Below are 10,089 nucleotides of genomic sequence, written 5' to 3' on the forward strand. Positions count from 1 at the left end.
CTTTAATTCATAATTATGTGATATTAACACAGTCCATCGTGTGTTATTTTATGTTAAATTTTGTTTAAAATTGTCCTTGTGTACAAGTTATTGCTTCTGGTCCCATATTAGTCCAGGATTTGCAGTCTGCAAAGTTACATGAAGCTGTTTTGACTTAATGCAATTACATTTTTATCAGTCTAATATAAAACTATAATTTCAGATTTGTATGTAGTTTCAAGCCATATATGCTTGTGTTTTATTAAAATAAACACTTTCTTTACCACCAGATGAAGTTCTTGGCAGCATCAGTGTTGATTGCCGCTTTAGCTGTAATATCTGCAGATCGTTTCTATTCTGTTGTGTTGGAAGAATGGGAGACATTTAAGGTAAGAATGTAAACAGAATTTATTAATAAAAGTTAGTTTGTTTCAAAATAGAGTTTTTGGAGTTATGTAGTGTAACTATAGCAATCATTTGACATTGCACGGAAAATTTAAAGCACCCCGTTTTCTGAGTGGCTGATTTTAGGAAATATTGGCGTTACTTACTTTGAATTCAATACAAACATTCTGACCAATGGTCACTCCAGCATAATGATTGCTGAAGTCAATTATTAACTACTTGTGGAGTGCCATATGCACTTTTACTTTGCCCACGATTTTTCAAAATTTGTATAATTCTTTTCACTACCGTTGCTGTTGTAGTTACCAGCAATACTCTTATGCTGCTCCATATATACCGTTTATGAAGAGCTTTTCTGATCAATAATTGATTTTCTTTTAGCTTGAATATGCCAAGAAATACACCACCGATGTCGAAGACAAATTCCGCATGAACATTTTCATGGAGAACAGACACAAGATTGCTGCACACAACAAACTGTTTGCAACAGGACACAAACCATACAGGCTCAGAATGAACACGTATGGTGACATGGTAAGCAGAATGAGTTTCTCATGATTTAACATTGTCCACATCTTTATTTCCTTCGGAACAACAATACCCATATATTCGATTTCAGCCTAAAGAAAATATATTTGTTATGAAATAAAATGTAAAATATTTCTTACAGCTTCAGGAGGAGTTTTTGTCAACAATGGCTGGTTTCCATAAGAACCACACAGAAAGATATACATTAAACAGCAAGTACAATGGTTCCCATTACATTGAGCCAGATGATGATGTTGTCCTTCCCAAGACTGTTGACTGGAGAGAGAAGGGAGCAGTCACCCCAGTAAAGGACCAGGGACACTGTGGATCATGCTGGGCCTTCTCAGCTGTGAGTATTATCATCACCCATCTTTAATTAATTTGAAAATTAAATGGTCAATGACACCAGAAGTAATTTTTAAATTAATATGTGCACAAATAAAAAGCATATTATTTCAGATAAGCTAAAAATAATTTTGCATGTAATATAATTTATTGAGTTTTGTTAGCATAAAAATTTGTTCAGTCATATTCTTGAAACGTTTGCTTACGATTTAAATTAGTTACCTTTTACCTCAGTGGCAATCTTACTGAAAAACATAAATAAGTGCAGATATTTCTCATTATGTTTGTGTGGTTCACAGACTGGGTCCCTGGAAGGTCAACACTTCCGCAAGACTGGTAAGCTGGTGAGCCTCTCTGAGCAGAACTTGATCGACTGTTCCGCCAAATATGATAATGATGGTTGTGACGGAGGACTGATGACTGCTGCTTTCAAGTACATTGAGGACAATGGTGGGATTGACACTGAGGAGGCCTATCCATATAAGAAAAAGGTACACTCAGTTCTATAATTTTCTTTTGCGTCTCTTAAAGTCACTGACAATACATTATTATGTTGACTGGAATGATGATTAAGAAAGAATAATTTCTATGAATAATAGAATACAATACTATTGTTCTTATGAAGGCAATACATTGTCTTCATAAGCGATACCCATAAACAATGTGAAGATATACAATTTATTATTTGACGCATATTCAATCTGCTTTGCATATTTTTAATGCATTATTTTGTAACATTACTTTATTAGGAAGGAAAGTGTCAGTATAACCCGCAAGAATCTGGTGCTAGAGTGACTGGCTTTGTTCATATTCGTACGGGAAGTGAAGATGCTCTGAAGAAAGCTGTTGCCTCAGTTGGACCAATATCTGTTGGCATTGATGCCTCACATGGCTCAATCCAGTTTTACCACCATGGTAAGTTGTTTTGTTTTATGAGCATTGTATATTAGTGTGTGTGCGTCCATATAGAACATTATACAAAGTTTATCGTCAATATAAACATAAAATGTGCATCATGTGTGTATTTATAAACAATTTATATTTAATGTTATTGTATATAAACAGACGCACACAGCCATGTCAGCACTAGATGTCTGAGATCAGTCGGCAGAGTCAGTGGTGCTTACAGTCACCATGTTGGCACTTGTCATTATTGTTTGTTCCATTTGATGCCATTGGTTTAGTATAAGATTATTTTAAAGGGTTATTTTATAATAATTATATATGAAATTTGCAAGTGATTTGTTAAACATTGTATTTTTAAGAATGAATATATATTACAGGTGTTTATGACGAGCCAGAATGTAGCACGACGGAGCTTGGTCATGGTGTTCTGGTTGTGGGTTACGGCACCACGGAGGACGGAACTGACTACTGGCTGGTGAAGAACTCTTGGGGTACAAGTCTGGGTGATGAAGGCTACATCAAGATGATGAGGAACCGTGATAACCAGTGTGGCATTGCTACTTCTGCCTCTTTCCCTCTTGTATAAACACTCGTAGAGGCCAATGTGAGGCATTGTTACTGCTGCCTCCTTCCCTCTTTGGTAAACTCGTAGAGGCCCGGTGAGGCAAAACTGCATCTCCAGACCTTTATAATTTCTAAATTATAATTAATGAACACAAAAATGCTAGCTTTAGCATTAATGATGTCCCCCATTTAGAATTATTGCTGTATGTGAAATCCACATTATTTTGAAAATTGATTGACATGAGAATTTAGTTAACCGCATTTTTTTAATTTTCATTTTTTTATTATTAATTAAAAACAATATAATTTTGTTCTCAAGTCATAAGATTAGTTATTCAGAATATAATTTTGTTCTCAAATAATAAGATTAGTTATTCAGAAGATATAGAAAATTGGCTATTTTAACTTGTTTCATAGACCATATATCTGATATCCTCTAATAACTGTACTCTATGATTCTCCTATTAGGATTTGTTGAGACCATATTCATCTGCTTCGATACCTTAAATTAAAACTTTAACCTTAATTAATTACACTTATTAACAATTTCGAGATTATTATGAGTCAATTACTGAATCGGCCATGTAAAATTGATCATGGTCAAGTAAAATTATTAGACAAGTGTAGAAAGACAATGATATAATTGGTAAAATTCTCTGTTGTAAAATCCACATGGACTTTCAGGAAGCAATAGCTCATTTGACATATAGTTATGCTCTATGATTATAGCATTATTATGGTGGGAAATATACACATATCTAAAACATGCTTGTATAGAAAATGAAAGATTTAATCACTGTATGAAGTCAATGATGAAAACAAAGTATGTAATAAACAACCAGGTAAAATAAAGATGATATTAAAATTTATTGAGTTTCATAGTCCTAACAAGTTATCAGCTATAATATATAACATGACTTATGTATTAGATATATTGCTAAACTCTTTACTTTTTACTTAAAATTCACGATTCATTCGAATATTTCTCGTATTCATCATCAGATCTAGAATGCAGAAGTTAAATTAAAATTAAGCAGCATAACAAAGAACTCATTCTGGACAGGTTTATATACTGAAACATAAGGGATAACGTGACACTAGTTTCAAAAAGAACAAAACACACAGTTCAATTAACATACTAATAATACGCAAGTAAAATCTGATAATTATCCACGTCAATACCCAAAGATAATTCGATATTACAATTTTAAATACAAACTTACAAAAACTTAAAGATAAGCCATGTAAAACAACATGTAGCTTACAGGTTAAACACTTTGTAAAATACATAAATATTACATTATACTAAATGGTATACTCTATTTCCTGTTTAAGCAAAAATAATGAAAAATAATGTTGTCATTCAAAATGAGTATAATTTTTATTTTATTTTTGAATTAGCAAAATTAGATATACACAGCAATGCTACCCTGCTTTATATTACTTGAAATTTACTTATATTACTTGAGATATTGTGAGATATTACACAGAGTGTGTAATATCTCTAAATAGACTAATCAAGAATTAGCTATAATTCTTGATTAGTGTATAATCGAGAATTAGCGATAGGTTTGACTATTTTTCCCATCTCACAGGATGGTTAGTCACACAGTTAATTAGGGAAACAAGCCTTCTTCCTTGAAGATCAGCATCCCTCCAAATGGATTACCAAGACTGCCAATGTGCTCAGAATGTATAACTTTCATCACCCCTACCAAGAGAGACAACAACAACACTTTCCTATACCTAGTACCTCTAGGCTACAAGTACCTCTGGGAGTTTGTAACATCTGCTGATGTAGATTTGACATCAGATGTAAACTCTTGTCAGCAGAACTATTCGCATAGTTTGCGTCATTATATAATGGACTGTGAAAAAATTGCGGAATTTAGAGATAACACCATCAATAGTGTCCAAGAAATGTGTAAGTACTTCATTCATAATGATGTGCTGCCCGAAACCGAAAGCGAAGTATCCAAAATTTGCTTACTGTAGGTAATGCATGCACATGACTGTAAAGCTGCCGCCCAGGTGGGTGGGTGTGCAGCAAGACTAGTAACTGTGTAACTCACTATAGATGTAAAGTGCCTTGTATAGTGACTGTTGTGAGCCTCTTGTAATGTCACTTGTGACACCTCTTTGTGACACAAAGATTATTAATGTGTGTATTTGTGTGGGTGATTAGATATGTATGTGTATATACGTATATATATATATGTACATGTATGTATGTGGGTGTGTACATGTGTATACAACATTGATAATTTTGTAACTAGCGTCAAACATTGTTATTTGCTTAGCTAAACGAACTAGAGGGTTCAGTTCCTGAACCGATTATGTGCCTCTGTAATCAATACAATACAATTTTATTTAGGTAAGGTACATACATACAATAAATATTTACAAGGATTGTTTAACTTATAGGTATAGCTAGTACATACAATGCCTAAAGCCTCTATTACGCAAAGCGTTTCGGGCATTTGCAATCCTTTACACCACCGCACACGGGATGGGTATGGGGTGCATAATAAAGAAAGAAATTGCATAGCTTACAGGTTAAACACTGTAAAATACATAAATATTATAATTATACCAAATGGTATACTCTATTTCCTGTTTAAGCAAAAATAATGATGAATAATGTTGTCATTCAAATTGAGTATAATTTTTATTATATTTTTGAATTATATTACACAGTATTAATATATAATAATATATATATTATTATATATTAATATTTTTATTATACTACACAGAATGTGTAATATCTCTAAATAGACTAATCAAGAATTAGCTATAATTCTTGATTAGTCAAGAATTAGCGATAGGTTTTACTATTTTTCCCATCTCACAGGAAGGTTAGTCACACAGTTAATTAGGGAGATAATACCTGTCTTAATACAAAAACAAACCAGCTCTGCAGCGATGAGTCACAATAACGTGCCTGAAGTTTATAGCCAGCTGTTTAGCCAGAGCTGGTTTGTTGACCAGACCACACACTAGAAGGTGAACGGACTACGACGTTTCGACTTCGTCGTCCACAATCGACTTGAGAATGGTCCAGGACGGACCGTAACGTCGTCGCCCCTTCACCTTCTAGTGTGTGGTCTGATCAACAAACCAGCTCTGGCTAAACAGCTGGCTATAAGTTCATCCAATATTTCCATCTCACATGACGGTTACTCATACATGGAATCAGGGGAGAAAATATCGGCCTCAATAAAAATACAAATCCACTATGACTAAAAATCAGGTGAGAACAAAATAAGGCTGATCTGTTATCCTACACTAGCAAAATTTGGGTACAACACAATAATATCTTCCAATATTCCTGAGTGTGTGAAGTAATTACAGAGCTCAAAGTACCTCATACCATTAGGTCTGAAGTCACTTATAATAGGGGAATCACAGATATAGTGTTGAAGAGTATGTCCCAGCTCTTGGTCATATTGTTTACAATTAGAATGTTCACCATTGGGGGGACTCATTACCTGTAGCCATCTGCCGTAGATATCGATATCCCAGCCTAATTCTGGCCGTTATAATATCCCACTGTCTAGTGGATGCTTTATGCTGCCCGTACATATAATTTTCTGTTCTAAACATGTCATAGCTCTTTATACTTTATAAAGAAATTGAAATGCCCATATCGAACTCAACTTCAGGCTGATCACATGCAGTTTTAGGTGCCTTGTCTGTGTCGTTATGCTGGACAACACCTATGTGAGATGGTATCCATACAAATGAGACTCTGAAACTCTTGCTCTTTGCATTAATGATGTTTATAATGGATTTTACAACATTTCTAGTATCTATATTGCATGTTGGGTTTTTAAGGGCCTGAAGAGCTGACTTTGAATCACATAAAATTACTCCTCCAAACAAAAAAATGAGGTATATTGCTTACAAGTACTCTCAGGTACTTTGAAAGTAATAATTTGCAACTTGAGACAGGCAAAGTCACGGGCACAATGGAGTAAGGGAGTATCGCGAGGCTAGGCAACCTAGAAAATAATGAAAGTAAAGAAAAAAAAGTTGAATAATAAACATAGGCAAATTTAATCCTAATGATAATTAACTAAAAATAATTTTAATTTTAATCCTAATGATAATTAACTAAAAATAGTTCAGTTAAGATCCTATAATTAATAAGAACTGCTCAGGCTGCTCAGAAAGTTAAGGAGGTACCGAAGCGAATTTTGGTTGTGGGAGATTCCCAGGTTAGGTATTTAGACAGAACGTTTTGTGCCAGAGATAGGGGGAACAGATTAAGGGTTTGCTATCCGGGAGCTGGAATTGGTGATATTGTTGGAAACGTGAATGATATTATGACGGGAAATGGGAACAAACCCATTATTTGTATTAGTGCAGGGGATAATGATGTTGGGCGAGTTAGGAGTGAGGAACTAATACAGAGATTCATGACAGCCATTGAATTAGTTAGGAGCAAGGGAGGAATCCCGATCATATGGGGCATTCTTCCAAGAAAGGGAGTGGGAAATGAATGGATGTCGAAGGCACTTGGTGTCAATTGCCGGCTGGAAAGATATTGCAAATCAAATGCAATATCTTTCATAGACAACTGGGAACACTTCTATGGAAGAAATGAAATGTATGCTCGTGATGGGGTGCATCTATCGAGGGCTGGGGTTGTTGCTGTTGCGAACTCGTTGGAACCAGTGGTTAGAGGTGTTTGTTTGGGTTTAAACTGTTAGTAGATAGTGGTATGGGAATTGATTTGGAGGAAGGAGGTAATAAAAGTATGTGTTCGTGGGAGAAAAGAATTGGCAAAATGATCAGGGAAAGAAAAGGGCCTCAAAATAACAATTCACTTAGGATATATTACACTAACAGTAAAAGTTTAAGAAATAAAATTAATGAATTAAATGCTCTTGTCTGCACAGAAAAAATAGATATTATTGCACTTACCGAAACGTGGATGAATGTAGAAAATAGAGAACTATTAGCTGAATATCAGATAAATGGATTTAAACTATTTCACACAGATAGATATATTAGACGAGGAGGGGGAGTAGCCATATATGTTAGGGACAATTTGAAATGTAGTCTCAAAGAGGGAATCAAAACTGAGCCACACACAGAAACTATTTAGATAGAATTAAACGAAAAAGCAAATAATATTATAATAGGAGTTATATATAGGCCACCAAATTTAGACAGAATGGAAGCAAAGCATCTATGGGATGAAATATCTAGAGCATCTAGATCTAACAGTATTTATGTCATGGGTGACTTTAATTTTAGTGGAATAAACTGGGTGAACAAAACAGGGAATAAGAACATAAGAACATAAGAACAAAGGTAACTGCAGAAGGCCTATTGGCCCATACGAGGCAGCTCCTATTCTATAACCACCCAATCTCACTCATATACTTGTCCAACCCATGCTTGAAACAATCGAGGGACCCCACCTCCACAATGTTACGCGGCAATTGGTTCCACAAATCAACAACCCTGTTACTGAACCAGTATTTACCCAAGTCTTTCCTAAATCTAAACTTATCCAATTTATACCCTTTGTTTCGTGTTCTGTCCTGTGTTGATACTTTTAATACCCTATTAATATCCCCCCGGTTATGTCCATTCATCCACTTGTAAACCTCTATCATGTCACCCCTAACTCTTCGCCTTTCCAGTGAATGCAACTTAAGCTTTGTTAATCTTTCTTCATATGAAAGATTTCTAATTTGGGGAATTAACTTAGTCATCCTACGCTGGACACGTTCAAGTGAATTTATATCCATTCTATAATATGGCGACCAAAACTGAACTGCATAATCTAAATGGGGCCTAACTAGAGCAAGATATAGCTTGAGAACCACACCAGGTGTCTTGTTACTAACGCTGCGATTAATAAATCCAAGTGTCCGATTTGCCTTATTACGAACATTTATGCATTGATCCTTTTGTTTTAAATTCTTACTAATCATAACTCCCAGATCCCTTTCGCAATCCGACTTCGCAATCACAACACCATCTAGCTCGTATCTTGTAACTCTATCATCATTACCTAACCTCAGAACTTTACATTTATCAGCATTAAACTGCATCTGCCAATCCTTTGACCATTTCAAAACCCTATATAGATCAACTTGAAGTGATAGTGAGTCCTCCTCCGAATTAATTTCCCTACCGATTTTCGTATCATCGGCAAATTTGCAAATGTTGCTACTCAAACCTGAATCTAAATCATTTATATATATTATAAACAACAGAGGTCCCAGGACAGAGCCTTGAGGCACTCCACTTACAACATTTTCCCACTCTGACTTGATTCCATTTATACTAACTCTCTGTTTCCTTTGGTATAGCCATGCCCTAATCCAGCTTAATATAGCACCCCCAATACCATGAGACTCTATTTTTTTAATCAGTCTTTCATGTGGCACTGTATCAAAAGCTTTGCTAAAGTCAAGGTATACAACATCGCAATCCTTACCACTATCAACTGCCTCAACAATGCTAGAATAAAAAGATAACAAATTTGTTAAACATGAACGGCCATTTATAAAACCATGTTGCGACTCAATTATTAATTTATGTTTTTCAAGATGAAGACGAATTTTATTTGCTATTATAGATTCGAGTAACTTTCCCACAATAGACGTTAGGCTAATTGGTCGATAGTTAGACGCAAGTGATCTATCTCCTTTCTTAAAAACTGGTATCACATTAGCAACTTTCCAAAACTCTGGCACTCTGCCTGACTCTATTGATTTATTAAATATGGTTGACAGTGGGTCACAAAGCTCCTCTTTGCATTCTTTAAGCACCCTGGCAAACACTTCATCCGGCCCTGGGGATTTGTTTGGTTTGAGTTTTACTATTTGTTTAAGAACATCCTCCCTGGTAACTGCTAAACTCGTCAACCTGTCCTCGTCCCCACCCACATAGACTTGTTCGGCTGAAGGCATATTGTTAAGTTCCTCTTTAGTAAATACAGATACAAAATATTTATTAAAAATACTACTCATCTCTTCATCACTATCTGTTATTTGACCTGTCTCAGTTTTTAATGGACCTATCCTTTCCCTAGTCTTAGTACGATATAACTGAAAAAACCCTTTAGGATTTGTCTTTGCTTGCCCTGCTATGCGAACTTCATAGTTTCTTTTTGCTTTCCTTATCTCTTTTTTAACATTTCTAACCAGTTGTATGAATTCCTGTTCTAAAGTGACCTCCCCATTTTTAATCCTTTTGTACCAAGCTCTCTTTTTACCTATAAGGTTCTTCAAATTCTTTGTTATCCACTTTGGGTCATTAGTATTCGATCTATTCAATTTGTATGGTATACTACGTTTCTGTGCTTTGTTTAGAATATTCTTAAATAAGTTATATATT

At 35.0% G+C, this 10,089-nt stretch overlaps 1 protein-coding gene across 1 annotated transcript; it reads left to right on the plus strand.

Annotated features, from left to right (window-relative positions):
* Positions 1-269: 269 nt before the first annotated feature.
* Positions 270-2,868, plus strand: LOC123749982 (procathepsin L-like). The gene is made up of 6 exons (XM_045732101.2): positions 270-368; positions 766-918; positions 1,055-1,261; positions 1,557-1,748; positions 2,007-2,172; positions 2,541-2,868. Exons 1-6 carry the CDS (start codon positions 270-272, stop codon positions 2,747-2,749), a joined length of 1,026 nt encoding a protein of 341 aa, XP_045588057.2. The 3' UTR covers positions 2,750-2,868.
* Positions 2,869-10,089: the final 7,221 nt, after the last annotated feature.

This window comes from Procambarus clarkii, chromosome 1 (genome assembly GCF_040958095.1).
Source record: "Procambarus clarkii isolate CNS0578487 chromosome 1, FALCON_Pclarkii_2.0, whole genome shotgun sequence".
In the NCBI taxonomy this organism is placed as follows: Eukaryota; Metazoa; Arthropoda; class Malacostraca; order Decapoda; family Cambaridae; genus Procambarus; species Procambarus clarkii.

Bases quoted from the DNA above. Each gene is read 5' to 3' on its own strand.
- LOC123749982 (XM_045732101.2), top strand. From the start codon at position 270: ATGAAGTTCTTGGCAGCATCAGTGTTGATTGCCGCTTTAGCTGTAATA. The intron at 1,262-1,556 runs GTGAGTATTATC...TGTGGTTCACAG, and splicing joins CATGCTGGGCCTTCTCAGCT to ACTGGGTCCCTGGAAGGTCA. The intron at 2,173-2,540 runs GTAAGTTGTTTT...TATATATTACAG, and splicing joins AATCCAGTTTTACCACCATG to GTGTTTATGACGAGCCAGAA.